Source organism: Hirundo rustica, chromosome 9, assembly GCF_015227805.2.
Source record: "Hirundo rustica isolate bHirRus1 chromosome 9, bHirRus1.pri.v3, whole genome shotgun sequence".
Lineage (NCBI taxonomy): Eukaryota > Metazoa > Chordata > Aves > Passeriformes > Hirundinidae > Hirundo > Hirundo rustica.
The window spans coordinates 11057971-11080407 of NC_053458.1; the positions used below are offsets into that span (position 1 = coordinate 11057971).

The 22437-nt window shown below is 52.8% G+C and overlaps 1 protein-coding gene across 6 annotated transcripts in view; it reads right to left on the reverse strand.

Moving 5' to 3' along the window:
• The window catches only part of SZT2 (SZT2 subunit of KICSTOR complex), a 54901-nt gene that overhangs the window by 9007 nt on the left and 23457 nt on the right, over positions 1–22437 (reverse strand). For 3 of the 6 annotated variants that reach the window (XM_040073222.2, XM_040073221.2, XM_040073224.2), the window contains 40 exons: positions 22275–22416; positions 21601–21759; positions 20758–20962; positions 20426–20538; positions 19707–19965; positions 18210–18375; positions 18033–18125; positions 17771–17852; positions 17357–17638; positions 16853–16991; positions 16500–16616; positions 16319–16382; positions 15778–15963; positions 15384–15710; positions 15067–15256; positions 14592–14666; positions 14279–14417; positions 13923–14043; positions 13552–13681; positions 13292–13444; positions 13076–13178; positions 12588–12705; positions 12246–12357; positions 11721–11839; positions 11104–11268; positions 10417–10501; positions 7212–7400; positions 6898–7095; positions 6376–6545; positions 6038–6204; positions 5550–5647; positions 4580–4712; positions 4342–4469; positions 3942–4072; positions 3569–3751; positions 2883–3153; positions 2599–2678; positions 2147–2272; positions 247–452; positions 35–128 (listed from right to left, as the gene is read on the reverse strand). In XM_040073222.2, the coding sequence (XP_039929156.1) occupies positions 35–128; positions 247–452; positions 2147–2272; positions 2599–2678; positions 2883–3153; positions 3569–3751; positions 3942–4072; positions 4342–4469; positions 4580–4712; positions 5550–5647; positions 6038–6204; positions 6376–6545; positions 6898–7095; positions 7212–7400; positions 10417–10501; positions 11104–11268; positions 11721–11839; positions 12246–12357; positions 12588–12705; positions 13076–13178; positions 13292–13444; positions 13552–13681; positions 13923–14043; positions 14279–14417; positions 14592–14666; positions 15067–15256; positions 15384–15710; positions 15778–15963; positions 16319–16382; positions 16500–16616; positions 16853–16991; positions 17357–17638; positions 17771–17852; positions 18033–18125; positions 18210–18375; positions 19707–19965; positions 20426–20538; positions 20758–20962; positions 21601–21759; positions 22275–22416 (6018 nt within the window). The remainder of the gene's footprint in view (positions 1–34; positions 129–246; positions 453–2146; positions 2273–2598; positions 2679–2882; positions 3154–3568; positions 3752–3941; positions 4073–4341; positions 4470–4579; positions 4713–5549; positions 5648–6037; positions 6205–6375; positions 6546–6897; positions 7096–7211; positions 7401–10416; positions 10502–11103; positions 11269–11720; positions 11840–12245; positions 12358–12587; positions 12706–13075; positions 13179–13291; positions 13445–13551; positions 13682–13922; positions 14044–14278; positions 14418–14591; positions 14667–15066; positions 15257–15383; positions 15711–15777; positions 15964–16318; positions 16383–16499; positions 16617–16852; positions 16992–17356; positions 17639–17770; positions 17853–18032; positions 18126–18209; positions 18376–19706; positions 19966–20425; positions 20539–20757; positions 20963–21600; positions 21760–22274; positions 22417–22437) is intronic. The other 3 variants (XM_058421803.1, XM_040073223.2, XM_058421802.1) reach the window with 3 other exon arrangements.

A 22437-nucleotide genomic window follows, 5' to 3' on the forward strand; every position in this document is an offset into this window, starting at 1 on the left:
CCCAGTTCCACCCTTGTAACAGAAATGCACTCACCTTTGGACTTCCCTCTGGTTTTGGCTTTGTGTAGGAAAAGGACCCTCTACCCTCCACTCCCATTGCTGCCAGAGCTCGGGTCCGGCTTGTGCTGCTGGAAATGAGAGCAGACATAGCCTTGAGCAGGGAGCCAAGACCTGTTGTGTCAAACCAGGCACCAGCTCAGTGTGCTGGCTCTTCTCCAACACCAGGGTTCCCAGCTCATCACTGACCTGCGAGTGGTGGGTGAGGGTGGCCGCACCTGGACCAGAATGAAGCCCATGCTCTGCAGGTACTGGATGTACTGCTGCAGGAAGGCGTTGCACATCTCCTGCAGCCACGGCTCCTCCTTCACCTTGCAGGGCAGAGCTTCTGCCGAGTCACAGCTGTGGCTGCGGTCCCTCCCCGAAGCTGTGGAGTCATTGGAGCGGTGGCGCTTCTGCAAGAGAAAGTAAGTTCCTGAGGAGAACTGCTGTGACTGGCCCCAGCAGAGGACACCAGGTGCCCTAGTTGAGCAAAAGGTAGATCTCTCTCTGCCAGAGAGCACTAACATCTGGTTGTCCAAGCACTGTCCTAGTACATGTGCCAAAATGCAAGATCCAGGATCTACCCAGCCATGCACTAACAGCACTGCAATAACCTGCAGGAACCTGCTGCCTATGGCAGCATTGACATCTGCCTCCCCCAGAACAGCTTCCACAAAGTGTTAGTGGCTCACAACTGGTTCATGCAAAGCTCAGAGCTTCAGCCCCTATTGCCATGGTAAGAGTCCAATCCCCTTATGAATCCTGCTGACTTCTCAGGATCTCCTAGCAGTCCAGTAGCACTGAAAAGGAACAGTGTTTCATTCTAAACACTTTCAGGTCCCCTTTTGATGTCTTGAATACTCCTTTTCTTCGTGCTGAGAGAGACTAAGATTTCTTTTCTTGATCTCTCTACTTTAAGCCTTCAGCTCTGTTATGTATTTCTATCTGGCTTTCTGCCTATCTGCTCCACCAAGCACAAAAGATGTCTCTTTACCTGGCATCTCCCCAGCTACTCTCTGACCTTCTCCAAGTCTCTCCAGTTCACTGCCTTTGCCACAAAATGTTTGGTCTCACACTTATCGGCCAGATGAAGACATTAATACACTAGTATTTTAGAAATTTATCAGAATATTACTCATTATACTAACACTCCTTTCTGTTGTATTCTAACCAGTGTCTGCTGTACCCAGCTGTTCACAAATTGAAGGAACCACTGAAATGTGTGCTCTGTACAGGCTCTGCAGTGAGTGTACAAGAGGGTTCAAATTTCTCTCCACATTGTGCTGTTTTACTGGGAACCAGGTCCCAGCTCCCACAAAAGCTCTCATTTCACAGGCTACTCAGGTGCCTCTTGAGTTCCTTGTATTCTTTTTCTGTTCTGACCAATCTGAACAGCTCTCCAGCACTGCAAAGCCTGGCATCTCATACGTCCCAAGATAGAGTTACAGAACCCAATACACCACCTTGAAACCCCTGCTGCGAGGCTCTTCAAATCCAATAACCAATTTCCATTTCGCTCTGTTCCAAAAACAAAGTGAAGTTTTCATTCTGTGATGATACTTTCCCTTTCACCTGTGAGCATTCAATTTCTGTAGCAACCTCTGCTTAAAGACTCTGTCAAAATCCTTTTGACATTCTGATAAATTACAACAGCCTGTTCCTCCTTTCTGACACACATACAGACTCTGAACAGCCGGTATGGGATCTGCACTGCTTAGTCTGTCAGGTTGCAACCTGCTCAGGATTCAGCTGGTTTGCTTTCAATTGTTTCAGCTATTTGTTGGGTCCAAGAAAGGTTTACCAGGTCTGCTGAATGCATAAGGGAAGTTTTGCTTCTTTAATAGATCAGTACCAGACAATGCCCTTGATGACTTCTCCAGACTCAACCCTGATTTCTCTGGGTAGAAAAGTACCCAGTCTTCTCCAGGTATAGTGTGGCTGCAAGAGAAAAGCTTTGAAGACCCAAGGATTTTCTCAGCCTCCATCTTACAGCGTTCAAATTCATCCTGTATTTTAGGAGTGAGGCCAGAGGAGCTCTGTCTTGGGAAAAACCGCCCCTTTGTCCCTGTGCACAAAGCCCGACCCCACTGTGCTTGCTGACACTCACCTTCCCCTCTACCTTGCCCAGCTGGTCAGTCTGGATTTGCTGCCGGAAGGCCGGGTCAAAGAGCAAGGGGGTGGCACAGTAGTGAACCAGGCGGGAGGACTGCTTCAGAGTCTCCAGGTCTGCCAGCTGCACGACACGAGAGGAGCGTGGTTACAGCACACAGCCCTCACCAGGCCTGGCAACAAGTTGTCCATGACACTCCAATGATGCTCAGATGGAGATAACTAGGGAATCCCCTGCTTTACAGCCTTTCTAGTGCTGGGCAGTGAGGCCCCATGCCCAAGCGTGGTCCAGAGCCCTGCAACCCCAGAAGTTCAAGGAGAGACCACTGCTCCACTGCCTAGCACCATCCCCACTATAGACCCTGCTCAGAGCTGCAGTGCTCCCCTTTGCTGGTGCTCCCAGCACGCTGTAAGAAGGCCCAGCCCACCACCTGCCCAGGCTGCACTCACACTGATAGGCATGTTGGACTGAGCTGATCTCTGCTGCCAGGTGACAAAGAGGTTTTCAATCTTCATCTGTTTCTCCAGTTCTGAAGGAAAGAGAGCAGTCACAAAAGCATCAAGCCACAGCCAGAATGTATTGCTACCCTCCTTCACTCCCACCCTGAATAGGCCATAACCCATTCCCACAGAGCTGTCCCCTGACAAAACTCTTGTTCTGCTCTGATCTCCTTCTCCAGAAGTGAGATTATTATTATAGGCAGGATCCCATGATATCAGCCCCCTTGCTTTACCTTTCCTCTCCATGCTCTTGATTTCCAGGAACTGGGCCCCATGCCGAGCCACAGGGTCAAAAGGTCCCGAGTCAGGCCCGTGGGGTATGCGCCTGATGGTGGTAACATCCCGCAGAGCTTCGTCAAAGGGCACCACGTCAGGATGGAAGTGCAGGGACGGGAGGCTGCGGGCAGAGCTGCTCAGCCGGCCCTGCTCCTTGCTGGGTGGGGGACACGGGCTCCGGATCAGCGCATCCACCTCCAAAGTGGAGTTCAGGAAAGGATTCGGCTCCTAAGCAAACAGATATAGCCACAAAAGCCTCCTTACTGCCAGCCCTGGAGCAAGAACCCACACAGTAAATCCAGTTCTGGCCATCTGCTGAGATCTGTGTTAGCCTTTTCCACTATTCCAAGAAGAGCATGCCTGAGCCCACTATGGCTCTGCTGTGAAGTGGGAAGCCCATTCCTCAGCCTCCACCCTAAGTAATTCAGTCACCAGTAAATGCTGCCAGCAGAAGGACCTGGCTTCTCTTTCCACCTGTCTCCAAGAGCAGGGCAACAGTCTGGCTGGAAATGATCACGCTGGACATGTGAATGTCTGGGGATGCCCTGTCAATCAGCACACAAAAGGTACTTGCAAGCCTCCTCAGACTCCCAAGGCCCTTCCTGAAGAAGAAAGGACTGCCCTGCCTGGCGTGGTGCCCTACCTGCTTGCTGTCCTCATGCCATGGTGTATCCATGAAGCAGTGGTGGTGGAAGAGTCCCAGCTTTTGGCTGATCAGGCAGTGCACGATGTGTGACCGGGCATTCTGCCACTGCAGCAGGCGTGTCAGGGAGCAGTTCAAGTTAGCCCCCAGGTCTGGGGACCAGTTGTAAGTGTAGAGTGTCAGCTGGAGAGAGAGGAAGGGGAGGAAGACTTAAGGACACGCTCAGAGAGAGCCTGCATGGTGGCACAGGCTGCTCCAAGTGTGCTGGTGGTAACTGCTGCAGCTGCAGCCAGTTTCAGATGACAAGACTGGAACAGGGAGAATGGCAACAGCTCAGTTACCGTCCCCTGTTAACAGCCACAGCCATTACTACCTTTTTGTCAATGATCTCCATGAAGAGGAACCTTTGCCGGGGCACCAGGTCTCGACCAACAAGGCTGGGATCAGAGCCTCTCTCTGCAGAGCTGAATTCCATGGCCTCAAAGCGCTGGAGCCCTTTGTGAGCTGGAAGAAGCCACAGTTCTGACCCTCAGTACCAGTTCGTCCCTCTTTAATGTCCCACCATGACATTAAGGTGGCGTGACAGGATGTTTTGCTGCAGTGCTGCTCAGCTTGTCTTGAAATAAGCCGTTACAAGCACAATTGAGATTAAGGGCTCAGAAGGCAAAACTGCACAAGCAGTCTGTCCCAGTAAGGAGGGGAACCCTGTTCACTGATGTCCCCCACTCCAAAAGACCCCAGCACAGCCCCAGGGAGCACAGCCAGGCACTCACCCTGTTCCGTGCTGCAACGCCACTGCTGGAAGTTGCGTCCCAGCAGGATGAAGTGTCTGATGACTCCAGGGCAGGGGCTGGCACTCTGACCAGACTTATAGGGCAGGAAGGCGGTGCCCCGATGCAAGCTGCAAAGAAAAGCCCCAGAGGTGGCTGCCAAGTAGAGCTGTGGCAGTAGAAGTACAGCTGTTCAACACCTGCTGTGGCCAAACAGCCACCTGTGAATCCCAGCACTCACCAGATCTTCTCAAACACTTTGACAGTGGTGTCACTTGCCAGGGCAGTGACCAGGTTCACCACTTCCACCAGGATGGAGGACAGGAGGAAACGAGAAACCATCTCCAAGGAGCACTGCTGCACCGACGGGCACCCTGCGTGGAAGATGTACTGTAGGACAAGGTGCCAAGCTGCCCCAGAGACACATCCTGCCCACATGAGCAGTGCAGAGGGCTAAGGGCCTGAGGCAGGCACAGCTACAGAACAAGAACCTTACATGGACGAGAAGATGAAGCCTGAAATAACCCCTGGTTTCAGATTCTGGCCCAAAGTGGGACCTGGACCAAACACCCTGTATGCCCTGAGCACAGCACTTTATTCCCCCACTTATTCCTTGCTCCCTGGCTTACTCCTCATCAGAAGAAGAGAGCTCTACTTTGCCAGCAGGAGTGTGGGAGGATGTACAAACACCAAAGTGAAAGGTAAAGAGAAAGTAGCAACATGGCAGCCATACAATCAAAAATGCATGCCAAATCCCAGCATATGAAGGGTGCTCCTCCTTTCCTTCCCTCACTGCAAAAGGGTCTCCCATGCAATTTCACAGTCCCAAAGCATGTTGCAGAGGCTCGGATCCTCCATTCCTGCTACATCTGGGAGCTAAAGCACTACCACAGCTGGCTGATGGAGTCCAGGTCTCCAAAGCAGCTGCAGGCAAGTTCAGCAAGCTCTGGACTCGGAGCATGGCAGACATAACCACGGGCCTTAGACGGTTTGTTCTGATGCACAGGCATATGCCCGGTCTCCTGCCAGAGCTTTCTAATGCTGATGCTGGCCCTGAGACCAACGTGACTCTGGCAAGGTTTGGGGGAGAGACAGGGTGTGTAACTAGGGCCAGCAGAAGGATGGTGCTGTAAGAGGACTTGTCCTGAGAGCTCTGGGTAGAAAGGCCCACCCCCAGCCCATCTGGAGGAGCTGGGACCTGAAACACATACCCAGGTGGTTCATGAATGCCATCCACTGCTGACAGGTTTGATTGAAGAGTGGGTGCATGGTACCTACATCTCCTTCTTCCAACTGGCAGGCTCGGCGCCTGAGGAGAGGGAAGGGAAGCAGTTACACTAGATCAGCCATCTCTAGTGAAGGCAGAAAAGTGCAACAGAGCAGAGCCCTGGGAGCCTCCTTTTTGGGTTGATACAATCCTTGAGCTGGGTCACTCTCGGTCAGTAGCTATGAGTGTCAGGTGTTGTGCAGGGCCCCACAGTGCAGAGAAGGGATCTCTGGCAGGGAGAACCAGCTGTGCTCCCAGCAACACTCCAGCAATAAGGGCTAAGGCTTTGTGTGTGGAAGGCAGCTTTCGTAAACTGCTGTGTAAGGGGGAAACTACAAGGAGAAAGAATCCAGAGGCCATCAGGATGCAGAGCAATGTACAACAGATATGGGGAACAACACCCTGGCTGTCCAGCCTGCAGGCTGTGCTTGCCTCTGTGCCTGTTCCAGTTCAGCTGTGGCTGTGGCCCGATCCTGGCTCAGGTGCTGCTTGACATTCTCTGTCTTGTGCCGCCGTCTCGTGCGAGCCTCTTCCGGCCTCTCCAGCACAATGTCATCAGTAGTCTTGGGGCTGCCCAGCTCCGAGGACTCTGCCTTGCTCTAGGGGGGAAAAGGGGTAAGTTAGTGCTGTGCACATTCACAGCCCAGTCAGCGCCCTGATCTCAAAGTCCCTGCTGCAAGCCTGGCTTCCCACCCACAGCCAGATCCCTACTGTCCATTCCTCGTGGGGACACGAGGACCTTACAGGCCCTGTTCCTGCAGCAACATTACCAGCATGTCCCAGAAGCTGCGGCGTCCCAGCTTGTTAGTGGGTGTCACTGGCTCTCCAGAGCTTGGTGAAGGTGCAGAGGTGAAGTGCAGGGGTGGAGGACAGCTCCTGCCAGGCCCCCCACTGGCCAGGGCCAGGCCCTTGGTCTCTGACATGGTCCTCCTTAGGCCTCCTGGGGAGACAAAGCAAATCAGACTCTGCAGAGCCTCCCCTTGCAAAGCTGCCGGGTACCCCATTGTGTCTGGCCAGAGCCTGGCCAGAGAGAAGGAAAAGAGCCATCAGTAACATCCAACAAAGTGGATTCAGTCTCAGGAAACAGACCCTTAAATGTCTCTTCCAACACCAATGTCTATGATGCTTCTTCCCCAAGACACCAGACCATACATATTGCAGCGGGAGAGCAGCTTCCTCCCTGCTTGCCCACCCACCCAGATTCCCCCCAGCACCGCCAAGCTCCTGCAGGCCAGGCAGGAGGAGCAAGGCTGGGTGGAGGCTCAAGGCGGCCATCCTGGCCATCCTCTCACCTGCAGAGCTCAGGTCCTCCAGGTCTGCAGCACTCAGGGGGCAGGCGGCCTCCACGCACAGTGGGGCCGGCAGCACAAGGAACTCCATGACGGCATCGCAGAGTGCGTGACGCAGGGCCGCGCGCAGCTTCTCCGACAGCTGCAGCAGGCTGATGTTGCCCTTCTCCCAGATATCCAGGCGCACCAGCACGCAAGGCTCTGTGGGGAAAGGGTAGTTCTGCATGGCTCTTCAACCCTGCCTTCACCAGCCCCCCGAGGTGCCCCAGGGGATGTGGAGGCTGCAGGCAGTTGGCAGCTGCTGGCCAACTCCCCACCTGAGGGCAGGGGGTCAGCCCCTGGCTGGTGCCTGCTGACGGCTGTGAGGCTTTCAAAGTCGCTGTCCTGCAGCAGGCCCACGATGGGTGAGGGGGAAGACAGCTTCAGAGGGTCAGGCCTCTCCCCGTGGGGCAGCAAGGTGGGGCTGCCGTGCTCATCCACGAAGGTCAGCGCGATGCACGCGATTCCTGCGGGGCAGAATCCCAGACGGTCTCCATCAACACAGCACCAAGGACACCCCCGCAGTGCCTGCCTACACCTTGCCATCCCGCAGCTGGGACCATCATGTCACCGCTTGAGCTGCACAGTCTCACGTGGCAGGCAGGGCCCACAGGAGGGGAGGCAGCCAGGGGAGCGGAGGCTAGCTGTGCCTGTGGGGAGCCAGGGTAAGAAGCGTGGGGTTTTGCACAAGGTGTCCACATCATTTCAAGAATCTCTCTCCTGCAGTGTCACAGCAGATTTCACCTTGCCCTGCAGGAGCTTCCTGAGTTGTCCAACGCCACATGCAAGAGGAAAGTATCTCCATTTGGACCAGAAGAGCCTTTATGAAGATTGATCCAGATTGATGGGGCTCACTATTCCTGTCCTCTTAAGAGTACAGGGCCCAGACACTCTTCAGCAGCCCTCTCCAGGCTGCGAAGGATGTAGAGTCCCTGCAGATATGACACCTTGCTACACTCACAGCCCCCTCCTCACTGTACACCTGAACAAGATTAGGTGCCTTTCCCATGCACTCCAACCAGACAGGACTGGGCACAAGGCAGGTTCACACTCAGGACTAGCCTGGAGTCACTGCAGAGAACAATTCAGCCCCTGCCTGTTGGCTCTCTGTACTGAGCCCTACACACAGAGCAGCCGTGTGGTTCCTGCCTCACTGCCCACGTGCTGTGAGCCCTGGGCCACACAGGAGAAGCCCTGCTATGAACCAGAGCAGAAACAAGAGCTGATTTCCCATGGCCCAGCTCAATGGCCAGGGCACCAGGAAAGCATCTGCCAGGTCCAAACCTCACATTGTAACTCTAGATGTTCCCACTCCCTTTGAAAGCTCCCTGACTAAGCCAGCACTCAGATGGCTGGATGGCAAAGCTGTCCCAACACTGCCTAAAGGTGCTCTGATACAAATGACCTCAGCCCTACAACACTGCTGAGTCCATATTCTCTCCTTCTCCATTCCAGCAAGGAAGGCAGTGACACCAGACTCCACTGCCACAGAGAAACCAGTGTCCCTGACCAGATCCCTGGTCTGCACTGAGGACAGGAACCCTCTCTGCATGGAGACAAACCCAGCCCAAGCAGGCAGTGCCCAGTCTAACCATCAGCAGCACAATGACCCAGTCTCCATCACTCCTTGTGAAGCATAAGCTGTGCAGCAACCTTTCCTTCAAGGCACAAGGGAGAGTGCACTGGGAATGGAGAGAGATGCTCACAAAGGAGAGAGGCAGGCATTCAAATCAGAGGGCAGCTCATGTGCACCCACACTGAGGAAAGGAGACTACACCTATGAGCAACCCCCACAAAGCCTCTTGCTGCAGCAGGGCAGCTCTCCAGGACATGGGTGTCAATACAGAAGTATCAAGAGCAGGAAATGCCCCACATGACTGAATATGAGCTCTACCAACCAGACTTTCTTTCTTTAAAACAGTAAAGGGCACAAACTCAACACTCTGGCTTGGCAGTCAGCCCCAGACCCACCAAAATGGCTTAATGATCCTGTGGTAATTATAGACCATTCCCCTCTTCTTCTCCTGGATAAATTCCCACACTCAGCCCCTTCATTGTCTGGCACACTTCCCTATCACATCCATTCCTGTACCACTGCTCTGCTTCAGCCTGTCTGAGCTGAGAATGTGAGAACAACCAACCACAATTGAAGCAGGCCAGGTCAGCAGCCTGCCCCTGCCCAATGAGCAGAAAGGCTCTCCTCCACATTGCAGGGAACAAGGCTTCCCGGAGCATGGAGGAGCTGAAACTGAACCACTAAATCATGGATCAAAAAAACAGCTAAGAAACTCAAAATCTAAATTCTGGAGCTATAGAATGAGGTACATCAGCAAGAGCTGCCAAGGGTCTTACTGCTTGGTGCACTAGAGGTGGGGTGCTAGAGAACTGTTATCTGCCATCTGTGGGGGACTCTGAGCCCCCTCTGACCCAGGCTCACTGAAATACAAAGCACACATCTAATGGTGCCTGACCACTCCAGCCTGGCCTCTCCAGCCCCTTGCTAAGCAAGGAAACACCCCACACCAGGGCACAGCCACTGGGAGAGTGAGGATGCTACACCCTGGAGCATCAATGACATTTGAAACATCAGGACTCCTGTCTTCCTCAAGGAAGAGATGCCTGTTTGGACCTGTGGGAACAAAGAGGCAGGATTTTGAATCTTGTTGTTTGCAAGCTAACAGGGACCTCTGCAGCTGGGAATCACTGAGCTGCCACCTCAAGGCAACAGGCTCTGTTTGCTCATTGATCCAGCCAGCAAAAAATCAGGGTTCAGCTAAATGGATACACACACAAACACACAGAGGAGTCAGAGCTGAAGCCACAGCACAAGGAAAACAAGAACAGCTGGGACCAGAGAGCTGCATGGGAAAAGGAGATGGAGTAATACTTGGAGCCATGGGTGCTACCTTGGAAGTGAGAGAGTGGAAAGAGGTGCTGCACAAGGTCCGACATGGTACCTACATAACAGAAGAACATTCAAACAATGCACAAGGGGCACAAGACACACAATGGCCAGGTGACAGACCACACGGCCTGGACAAAACGTGACATGACAACCCGCTGCAGGGTGGCCCCTATCCAATCACTGCTCCGGCAGTCTAGAGAAAAAGCAAGGACATTGCCCACACAGCCCACGCTCAGTTCCACGCAGCCAGATTTCCCTCTGCAGCAAGGCTTCTGCCACAACTGCTCCCACCTCCAGCCCCACGGAGCCTCTGTGCCCCACACTGAGGTCTCATGTCTAGAGCTGCTTCCTGCTGCAATAGGTCAAGCTTAGCAAGTTGCCCTGTTGGGGGCCTGAGTTTGCTCCGCCACACCTACAGAGGTGTGCAGTCCCTCAGACACGCACCTCACCCACCTTCCAGCCATGGAGGAACACAATCCCCTAGCACTGGCCCTCCTCAGTCACTCACAGCTCTCCAGCATGGGAAACACTTCCCCAACACACAGCCCCATAGCCTGTTTCAGAACTGAGCACAGTACCTTTTCCACCAGTGCCTTGGCCACCCGGCTTGTTGTACAAATAGAGATCCTGGTCAGGGATGCTCCCATTGTGGTTGAAGTAGTGCTAAGGAGAACAAGGAAGAATACTGACAGATTAGAGAGCTTGCCTTAACTGGAAAGAGGCAGTTGTGCACATGCAGAGCTCAACCCCAAACCTGCAGAATAAAATCCAGACCTACTCAAATCACTTGCCAACACAGCCTTCACCACTGCTGGGGTGAAGGAACCCCTTACAGCACATACAGAGTTATGTGGCACTACACATCTGGCCTCACACTCTGTCTTCACTATGGCCATGCTAAGGGGTGGCTAGCTGCTCCCAAATTTTTATTAATCCTGATGTTTCAGTCCTTAGATCTGAGGGAGCCATGCAAGAAGCCAAGTTTAGCTTTGAAACGGGGTCTTCTCCCATGCTCCTGGAAGATGACTGTGGGCATGAGCTTTGTGGTTGCTGCTTTTTGCACAGTGACTGCCTGTCATGAAAGCATGGCCTTTCCAGTCTAATCCGGTCCTGTAAAACTCCCCCAGGCCTCAGGAGTTAGTGTCAGTTTCTTCCTAACCCTCCACGGCAGAGCTGGCAACATGGTGTCTGAGCTGTCCCAACGAATGCCCCCAGCAGCAGCTAGAAGCTGGGCAGGCTGCTGTGCCAACCCCAGCCCTCCTCACCTTGAAGTGGTGCTCCACGTTGCTGTCGGTGTACTTGGGGGTGTGCAGGAAGATGAGGAGGTTCTGGCGCAGGTAATAGGACACGGCGTGCAGCCAGGGCAGGGCTGAGGGCGGCAGGGAGAACTGCAGGACCTCTGTGGGCGGCGTCCCGGGGGGCTGGATAAACTGCACACAGGAGGCTTTAAAACCGGCTGGGACTAGCAGGCTGCCCCGGGGCTCTAATACTGATATAAATGATACCAGTTGGCTCTGCAAAGGGGGGCAGAACCCTAGACAGTGCCCTGGGACAGATCACAGAATACCCTGAATTAGATGGGACCCACAAGGATCATCAAAGTCCAACTCCTGGCCCTGGCCAGGACAGCCCCAAGATGCGGGCAGATATTCATTCCAAGGTGTGGGAAGGAGGGCACAGGGACGTCCTGCAAACCCAGCAGAGGGAATCTCCCAGCTACCCTGGCACCCACACAGTATATACCTCAGTGAATGCTAGCCTGACCAAGCACTGGAGCAGGGAACAGGCTGTAGCTGTTCCTGTTGGGGCAGGAGCAGCTGAGACAGGTCAAAATGTAAGAAAGTGCTCTGGGATGAAGAGAGCAGGCTAGCCAGTGAGGTACCTCCACATCTGCTGGGGTCAGCTTGCAGTTCCGCACCAGCATGACAGTGATGATATCCAGGGTGGCCTCATCGAGGCGTCTGCGCAGCACTTTCACCAGCTCATCTGTGATCTCAGGCCCTGACAAGTGAGCAGAGACAAGCAGCTTTTTCACCCCATCCAGTAAGAATGACTACAGCCACCTCTCCTTCCCTCTTCAGGATGTACCATCCTCACACACACGTCCCACAGGGAACATGACTTTCCCCACCATCAATTTCTTCAGACATAGTTTTCTACGGGTTTATGATCACAAAAGACTGCTGGCGCAGTAAGCAAAGACAAATGCACTCCACTTTCATTGTGGGCTATGGATCCTTTCCTTATATATTTACCCACACAGAACAGAGAGCAGCACTGGGCTAAGGAAGAGCTGTTTGCTTAGGAGGGAGATTCCTCTCTCTTCAAGCAAAGAGGGCAGGGAGCAGAGCTTTGCTCCTGTGCTTTAGATCAGCACAGTTCTGCTGCCAGGTGTTATAACACATACCTGCTGGGGCGACACCATGGACCATCAGCTGGATGTGTCTGTCTATCTGTCCCACAGGGCGGGCAGAGTCCACACTGCGGCATGAGGCAGTGTCCAGAGAGGAACGAGAACCCTGGAGAAACAAAAACAGCCATGTGGAAGTAGTTTCATATGAATTGTAGATCCATCATTGTCTCAGGCTGACAGCAGGGTCAGGAAGACACCACCCACTGCTGCCCCACTCCACACAACTATAGTGTAAGTTTTACCCCACATAAAATCCAGATTGCTGGAACTACTGAGTTCCCTCCACTCCTGTGACTATGAGCACCCATGTCCACTAGCAGAGAGCAGCAGACTCACCATTAGATCCTCAGTGTAAATGGGCTCCTGGCTGCGTGTCAGTGCCAGCGAGCGAGATGATGCACTAAGGCTGCTCTCTGCTTCCCACACCTTCCCACTGTGGGTGGTTTCAGTCAGCCTGAATACAAGACAAAGACATGTCAGCCTCCATTGCCAAGCATGACAGCACTGTATATCCACAGAAGATCCACATCTTCCTTGCTCTCCCCTGTGCACTTTGTGGGGACTAGTCCTTATAGTATGGAGTTTGTGGAAAAATTGCTCTCCGGTTCCCTCAAAAAAGCCATCGTTTTTCCTCCCATGTAAAGGCTTAGCACAGGGAGAGCAGGATGGGCCTGGCTTGATGTGACTGACTCATCAGAAATCATGTGTTTGCTGCTTGGGTCTCAACACGGTCCCTGAGGCTGGGCAGACACTTTCTCTCCCAAGGAGCTCTCAGTCTGGTGTAACACACGTAGCAAGGCCAACAAGTCACGCTGGCTTCTTACCGGAGGTAGAAAACAGATTTAGTGGCACGTTCCTGGTAGACAAACATATTCTTCCTGTTCACCACAGAGAAGGCGTTGAGCACGGAGCGAAGTGCCTGGATAGCTGTGGGCAATGTGGGACATTAGCTATCCCACACACCCTTCTCTGGAGTGCCAATCCAGCCAGCAGCTGGACTCCTGACACGCCAAACAGGAGGGAATCTGGGCCGTTCGTACCTCGTGAGACCCCCATGTTGGGGCCCATCTTGAGGCGTGAATGCACGTGGATGAGTGTGCTCCACACCACCTCACAAGCAAAGTGCCCTGGCATGAACTGCATGGTGGCAGCCAGGTAGTCCCGGGGCTGGTAGCTCTCCTCTACAGAGTAATCTGTAAAGAACATGGGACATAGCTGGGGCCACAGCATGGAAGTTAACATCATCTTAGGCATCTGTGTAGCACTGCAGCTGAGGCATGGTCAAGGGAATAATCCATACCATCCGTGGGCATCACACGCTGCCTGTATGAAGTATAGGGTGTTTCACTCTTCCAGATGTCCTCCTCGCTTTCTGCCACCAGTAACGAGTTGCATATGTGGCTATCATGCAGGTCCTGCAGCAGCAAGCGCTGCAAAGGATGAGGAAAGATTGGTTCTGTTGCTTGCACAGCCACAGAAGACAGCAAGAAGTTTAGGGCCAGACTCAGTCCCTTTTCTCATGACCCCCACCAAGCTGGGACTCCACCAGCTGAACTGGCTCCCCAGGCCCTCCTCTGAGCTGAGCCCAGACTAGATAACCTCCAGAGGTCCTTCTCATCTAAGCCATCTAATCACTGGCAGCTCTGTTAGTGCCCTCTTAAGATTCATTACCTGATTGACAACCCTGCAGATTTCACTGATCTTCTTCACCACCACCTGGTTGAGACTCTGGCATTCCCCTGGCTGCTCCTCTTCTGTCTCTGCTGATGCTGCCTTCTCCACACTCAGGCTGCTTTATGAAGAAAATGAGGATGGGGTCAGCAGGGCACCTGGACAGTGCCCATCACTGCGTGCTGGGAGCAGGAACATGGTGGGAAAGGATGGCAGTTTTCCCCTTACAGAGCACCAATCTAGCCCTGCAACTTCCCACCCACACTGGGCAGGGAGAAGATCCTGCGCAGAGATAAGTGAGTGGCAACAAAGTCACAGTGCAGAGCAGCAGTGGTCAGAGGGGGGACCCTCCTTACCGTGTGTGGTAATAAACCTCCACTCGGTCCTGGTGGATTTTTATGATGAGCCAGAAATCCGGCATAAGGGGACACCTGGGTTCCTGGTCACTCATTAACGCCTCCTCATACTCCGAATCACTGCTTCCCCCATCATAACCTGCAATGGATCCTCACTTCAGGCCTAGGCCTGGCAAAACACCTCCTCCCTGGGCAGGGCAGCCAGTCACAAACCCTGCCCGCTGGGCTCACCCCAGCCCAGGCACACAGACCCCGAGTGTGTCACTGTCAGTGCCACCACACGCTGTCATCCCCCCTGCCCTGGCAGACTCACCCAGATGGTCAGAGTCCATGCTGCCCTGGCTCGACACGAGGCTCTGCACACGGCTGGGACGCTGCCTGCTGGAGCCTGCAAAGAGAAGAGGGGTTTGACCATTAAAGAACTTGCTAAGCCCCATCACATGCCCCATCCGCTGGAGAAACATCATGCCACAGGACAATCAGGCTGTGCTGGCCACGGGGAGGCAGTGCTGGGGAATGGGGCACTCACAGCCATTACTGAAGTCACCAGGAACTGCATGTCATTAGGGATATCAGTGCAGCAGCACAGCTTAGTATCTTGGGTACTGTTAAGCACTGAATTGCCTGCACCCTGGCAAGGAGGAGACCAAATTCCTGGGTACCAGTCCAGGTATTTAGGGACAGGAACAGGAGTAGCAGCTGCATTATGTATGTCACAGCCAGAACTGGGCTCTTCCCTTAAAAGTTTCTGATGTTGAGGTACATCCTGCCCACACTGCAGCTCTTACCTTCCCTGCCCTGTGTTACAGACTCAGACAGGCTTGCTGCAGATGGTGTCACCAATGGCGATTTCTCACTGTTTCCCTTTTCAGAGGATGATGATGGCAATGACTGTATGGTTGTCTCTGGAACTGCCTCTTCCATGGAGTCCTGGCCTGGTGCTCTGCTTTGATCAAGTCTCAGCACATCTCCAGGAGCCTGCATAAAGCCAAGGTCACAAAAATTACCAAAAAAATAGGCACTGAAAAAAAATCGCATCATCCTTCTATATTCTGTTACCAGTGTCCCACACCTTCTCACCAACAGAGTGCTCAGTGCTTCTCACCTCATTCTGTGTGTGGATGCCTCCACCTGCAGGGTTTCCTGTGTCTGGCACAATTCTTGTCTCACTCTCTGGCCATTCCCAGAGAACCCGGCCTTCTTCTGGGAGGACACAGCTTGTGTGGTGTAACAGCTCGGAGCCTTCTGCCTCTGTTTCACTGCTCCCCTCCTGGCCTGTCCTGGTGCCCCCTCCAGCTGGCTGCTGCAAGCAGGGTGTCCTTGCAGGGTCTGGAGCAGCCCTCCTGGAGTGCAGGCGGCTGATGGAGATGTAGTGGTAGTCGTTGCCTTCTGCATTCAGCATATAGCCTGGCAGAGCCATTCTTCTGAACTCCTGCAACACAGAGAAGAATAAGCGTCCTGCTAGCAACGCATGATGCTACTCAGGGCTTTCTCTTTACCTCCTTGAACTTCTCCAGAGAGTGCTCAGGCCCAAAGACAAACTGGAGCAGCACCACCTCGCTGTGGCAGCTGGGCCTGCCCTTGGAGTTGTAGATGTGGGTGGCCACCCTGTGCAGGATGGAGGTGTTGATGACCTGCGAGTGACGCAGCGCTGACACGATCTCATCGTCCAGGAGCCAGCGAATCTGAGCAGAGCAAGGACACAGAGCAACATCCAGGTGACCTGAGTTTGCAAGCCTGCTCCAACTCTCACCCAACCCCCAACAGGATGAAGGCAAGACTGTCTCATCACCCTCATCCCTCATCTCCTGAATGTACCTAAGAAAAGACCTTTTAGACAACTCTGGCCCACCCCAACTGCAGCAAGAATTTTCTCAGGGTAATCCCACACTTTTGGGAACCGCAAGGCTAACAGCCTTTGTGACACCAGCAAAGCCTAACAGTCTGTTCAGCTGACAGGTTGCAGCTCGGAGCAGGTTAGGAAGTGTGGGACAGTAGTTGTGTGCTCTAGCTGGCAGCAGGAAGGCAAATCTGGCTTACCTCGTTCATAGTGGCTTCAATAGCCTGCCTGTGCACTCCAGGGAGGTTGGAAAGGGCAGGGTGCCTAGGAGAGAGGAGACAAAGAATCAACCAGTCCTTCTCACTCGTGCACCTGCCACAGTGCAGCTCCCAGGCAGTAAAAAGAACTGGTGAGGGGCCTGCCATCCCTGCAGTGCCATACCTCTCATCTCCAGTGGACGGGAGCCGCTCCAGGTTGTGCATGATATCCTCATCCGAGCGGAAAGACGACGGCTGCCCGGGAGAGCGCGTGAAGGACACGCTGCTCTCTGAGGTGCATCTGTCACAGGAGAGAGAGCAGCCTGAGCGTTGGAGCCAGAGGATAAACAGACACAGAGAGCAGAAAAGGGATCTCTGTAGAAGGTGAGCCTATCTAGGAAATATTTTAGTTTTCTTAAGGCTGTGATAGACTCTGTGAGAAGAAGAATCGTAAGTCTCAGTACATGGAGATGAGCCAAGAATGACTGTCTGGCTAGGGCAGGCAGAAGGTGGGTGACTGGGCCTCTTTCCACCTACCTGTTGTGGAAGATGTCTGTGTTCACAACTTCTATCTCCAGGGGCAGTGTCAACACAAAGATGTCCAGGGTCACGCAGAGGTCCCCCAGGTCAATGGTGTTCAAGCCCTGGCAGCTTTCCAGGCATCCCAGAACTTCCCCTGAGGAGAGACCACAAAGCAAGGGACTCAAGCAACAAACATCTCTGCTTACGCACATACCCAGGCTGGTGGCAAATACAGAGACTGCAAGAGGTGGCCGTCACACACACACCTGGACAGGCTCAAGAAGGCCACCATCATCTTCCATGATCCTTTCAACCTTCCATGACCAATCCCACAGCAAGTGGGAGACCTGGTGAACAAGCCCTCGTCTGATGATGGCAAACCCTGGGGGTTTACAGTGAAGGCTGCTCCAGGGAGATTGCTGTTTAAGACACAGCATGTTTGTTCCAGGGGCTGCTCACCCAGCTGGGACTGACAGAAGCCCTACTGCCACTTAACCTCCCAGCAAGAACTGTTCTTACCTAGACAAGTTGGCAGGGACTGCACGGGCATGGAGCTGTGCTGGCTACGCAGCTTCACGGAGCAGGTCAGGTGCACAAAGAGTGGGGGCATCTCCTGCTCCAGGAACTCCTGCTCATTGAGCGAGTCCCCTCCCAGCACGCTGAAGGAGTCGTCATCCTGGTTCACCGTGTTGGAGTCTGAGAGGGAATCTGTGTCTGGGAACTCATGCTCCAGCTTCTCACGGTACTCCACCTCCAGCTCTGGGTCACTCTCTGTGGCAATGCAGCATCCAGACACAGCTCCTGTGAATACAGGTTCCCTGTCAGCAAACCAGGTCCACAACTCCAGAGACCTGACCAGACACACCTAGCTCTGAAAGGCATCACCACATGGACAGACATTTTCTTTTCCAAGACAGAGAAAGCAAATTTTACCTTCTTCAGCTGCCATTTCTGCCTCTGATCCCTCCATGTCCTCACTGCCTTTCCTGTCTGCCTGATCCCGAGATGCCTCTTCCTGAGATGGAGAGAGTAAGGGCACACACTAGAAGCATGCCACGCAATACATCAGGTTGTTGATGAGGGAGCTCCAGGAACTAAGTGTACCCATGGATATGCCAGCCCCAAATCCAGATGTGACACCAAGATGAACTACTCCACAAGGATCAGGTGCCTGCCAGGACAGCCCCATGCCTACCTCTTTCTTGGCTGATGGTGGGCAGTAGAAGAAATAGTGAGGATTTGATGGCACTGGCTTGAAATGTAAACTTCCGATTTCCAGGAATTTTTCCTGAAAGAGAAATCCCAAGTATGGAGCAGACATCCTACTCTACACCCTCCTGTTGAAGGCAGGTCAAGCTTGCACATTCCTCACCTGGATAATTTTATGTAAGTCTGGGTGTGCCTGGCAGGGCTGTCCAATTTCCAGCAGTGAAAGGGGAAATTCTGAACAGCAGCTGGTGCCCACACTGCTCTTTGGCTCCTCCACTGGGCTGGCAATGTTATGGGAGTCCTGCTCGCTGTAGTCTTCCATTTCAGCACTGACAGGATTGGGGACAGGTCAGACAGGCAGATCGAGAAACAAGACAAGTTTTATGTGTTATCTACCCTGCCAGTATCCCTCCTCCCAGCTCCCCAAACCTCATCTGCATCACCACAAGCTGAACACTCACAACTCCACAGCCCAGATAAGGGCTCATGCTGTCTGAAGCCAGGCCTGATGTAGTTTAATCATGCTGATCACATTGCCTGTACACCACACTACACACCCTGCCTGGGAAACAGAGACACAGGCTACAGGGACAGGCCTGCAGCAACCTGAACTACCAGCAGCCTGTTCAGGGCACCTCACAGCAAGTACCACCATGCCAACACCCCGGAGTCTGGGCAGCAAAGCTCAGGCCCATGATCACTCCATATCTCCATGACAGAATTAGTCCCTAAAACTCAGGAAAAGCAGTCTGGGGAGTGGGATGTTGAGTGGTCAAAGCACTCCTCTGGTACTAAAATGAGTGATACAGGTGGCAGATCTTGGTGCAATGTGTCACAAGCTATACATTCTTCAGTAAGAGTTTATGCAACTTGCATTTGGATAGATGATTCATTATATCCTATAAACAAAAAAATTGTTGCCACAGTTTTTCTTGGGGAAAGTAGCACTTGAAGTCACCTGACTTTTTAAACACTGAATGTTCTCCAAATTCACAGTCTCACCTCAATGATTTACAGTGTAAGATGACATAGCATTGGAGATTCCCAACAAATGCTAGTGAATTCACATAAAAGAACTGTGCAGAAGACTTAAGTGTTTCTTTGACAGACACTAAGGCACAGCACTTCTTTCCTCCTTAAGTTTTCAGAGGAGATACAAACCCCATAAACACCCTAAGGAATAGGACAGAAGTTTAGCATATTTCAATTCTGCCTGGGTGTTTCTCTTGTGCATTTTTCCCAGAGTTTTAATTAAAAAAAAGTGACACTTTATTCATTAGAAAAGGATAACGAAGTTGTCATTTACACCAGAGTCAACAGCAACCTCAAATGAGTCAAACAGCAGGAGATGCATAATTTCTCCAGAAACAAGTCTTGCAGGCTTGCAGACAAACTGCCCTCCAGCTCAGGCCAGATGGGACAGCAATGAGCCAAGACTACAAGAGAAAGAAAGGATGGATGTCACCAGAGACTGCAAAAAATAGTGTGGTGGACATCATACCAGATGGATATCTCACTGTAAGTATCTGCTCTTCTATGTGGCTGTTAGACTCTGCCCTACAGCATTGCTTCTAACAGGCTAAATGCTTGAAAATGCTTGAAAAAAGATTTGTCCTGGCACCATGCTAAGAACAGAAGCAAGACTAAGATGGGTCCCTACCTTGATTCAGAGACTAAGACACCTCGTTCCCTAGAGCTCTGTTCCTCCTCCTGCTCTGTGCTGCCCACTTGGAAGCTGGCTGTCTTGGAGTGTGTATGGAAATGCTGATGGCTCTCTCGGAACGAGCGGACGTGGCTGCACACTGTCAGCAGGAAGTTGGTGATATCAATCTCTTGGAGCAGCTCCTCACAGTAGTCCATGGCAGTAAGCAGGTCCTGGGAGCTGATGCTGTGTGATTGCTGAAGGGTCTTGAACAGCCCTAGAGATAAACACAGTGCTTGAGCATCCCACGGCATCCCATGGTTGTGAGGCTGTGGGAGTCAGGCAGTGGCAACATCGGGATCTTCACCAAGTCCCAGCACAGAGCTGGAGTCAGTGCTGGTGCTGGGAGACAGGAGACAGCCAGGGCACCCAACACTACAGGTTAGCCTGGGCTTGGGTGACACCAGAGTGCCCATGGCATATCTCATCCTGAAGGTGAGAGGAAGGCATCAAAGAAGGGATGCTCCTTCACAGCACTCCACAGGCTTGGGAACAGCCTTTCCAAAGCCCATAGGGAATGCACAGAAGCATTTTTAAATCCCTCCTTGTGGTACATCAGCCCCAGAGCTCCTCCCTTTGCTTGGAGTAAGATCACAAGGAAAATATGACGTTGCTTTCTTAGAAGATCCAGGGTCTAACTCCAACCCTGCCACAGGTCCCATTGTGCTGCTGCTCACCTTTCACATAGCACTGGTGGGAGTGCTCCTGCAGCAGCGTGCAGTAAGTCACCAGCTCCTTGTGCTTGTGGTCTAGCCAAGCAGCAGCTGGAGGACGTTCTAGAGACTGGGACCTGGAAAAGAGGAATCCCAGCATTTAGTACCAACAAAGCACATTTTAGACTGTAAATGACTCTGGTGCCAGTAAAGCAGAGCCTAGGACATGCAAAGGTAGTGGCTGCTAAGAGGCAGAGAGGCCAAGCCAAGAAGACATGGCTAAAGCCAGCCTTTTGTCAAGGAAACTCCTCTGGTTTTTCTCTAGGTATGGTTTTCTCAAGTATGGTTGGTATTACCTGAAAAAGATGTCCCGAGGAGGACGGTGTGCCCGTGGGCTGACGAGCTGCTCTCGTAGCAGCTCCAGAGAGCAGCTGTAGATGTAAATGGGGCAGCGAAATCGGCGGCACTCGCCCAGCTCAGACTGCGAGTTCTGGCGGCAGAAGGAGATGTGCACATCTCTCCGGGAGGGGCCGCCCTGCTCCCCAGGGTCCTGGCTCACTTCTGCAAAAGAAACAATTCTAACATAAAGGCCTCTGACAGGTCCTCGTTCTTGGTCTGAGACATCACAGCTCTCACACAAGCACCACAGTTAGATGTTGGTTTCTCAAGCTTCTCACCACTCATCAGCACCCAACCACTCAGCCCAGTGCTTTGGCCACCTCAGTCCCCTTTACAGCCATGACCACTCACCACCACCACCACTAAATCCTGCAGCAGCACAACCCTTCATCCTCACTACGAGCATGGCTCATCTGCCCTAGGGGCTGTGCAATCAAATCCCATAGACCTCAAGACCTGTGCCCTTGTCCCTAAGACAATGTGCTGGTGACAGTGCCAGTCTGCATCGTGAAATGAGAGTCACTGACTTTCCAGTGCAGTCCATTACTGCCATTCCTAGTAGCTTCTGTCTACCTGCAACCTCCTTGTCCACAAAGAACCAACTGCAGGCCACGGGCACCCATCTTGCATTACAATCCTTCATGCCCCCAAGAACATCACTGTGCCTCCTGTCCTGACTCTGCTGACTGCCAGGCAGGAGCTGCCAGGCTGCAGCAGCCTGTTATTCCTCCTGCTTTAATCTGCTCAACAGTGTGCTCAAGAATAGCAAGAATAGCACTTTAACAAGGTGCTGTCAGTACCATGAGCTGGTGTTATGCTGAGGGTTGGTAATGGCACTGCAGCATCCCCTTCTTCAGCCCTGACTCGCTCTGCACAGACAGGTCCCATGGGATCTTCTCCAGATCGACTCTCATCTTTTGGAGATTTGTCCAACCCACAAGCCATCAGCTTCTGTACATCTGGAGGAAAAGAAAATAAAATCATCCTTTGTCCAGTGAGAACAGATGAACCCTTCAATCTACATTCCCAAGAGAGCAGATTTCCTGCTACCTCTTTGTGTGTCGAAGCACCTTCACCTGAGCCTAGCAGCCTTCATCAGTGCTCAGTGGAAGCCAGGCCAGTGCCAGTGCCCAGAAGCAGGGACTCTTCCAGACCATCCCACTGGCAATCTCCTTAATCTATTCATTAACAACCCCACTGGGAAAACAGTCCAAATGGCTGCAGCTAGCAAATAACTCAACACCACATCCCCCACCTGAAAACCCTTTGTGGCAGCACCACACCGTGAGAGAAAAGCAGGACATTCCACACTTGGTACCGTTCTATTCCTGGCCATGTGGTGCAAAAAGACTGCATGAACTCTGTTATTCAATTTTCTCCCCACCCTACAAGAGCGGATTTTGGTTTTTCTGTTTCACTGAGCAGGTGCATAGGACTGCTGCCTGCTCTTGCTCCCCACAAGAGAGCCCCTCACCTGAGAAGGTGGCTGGCAGGAAGGTCAGGAACACGTGCTGTGGGTTCACCAGCTTGGCATAACATCGCCATTGAGGGGGAAAGGGCCCCACTGTGTCACTCAGTGTCACATCATCCTCAGGCAGCTCTGTGTTGCCAAGGCTCTGAGGGAAGAGCAGACGTTG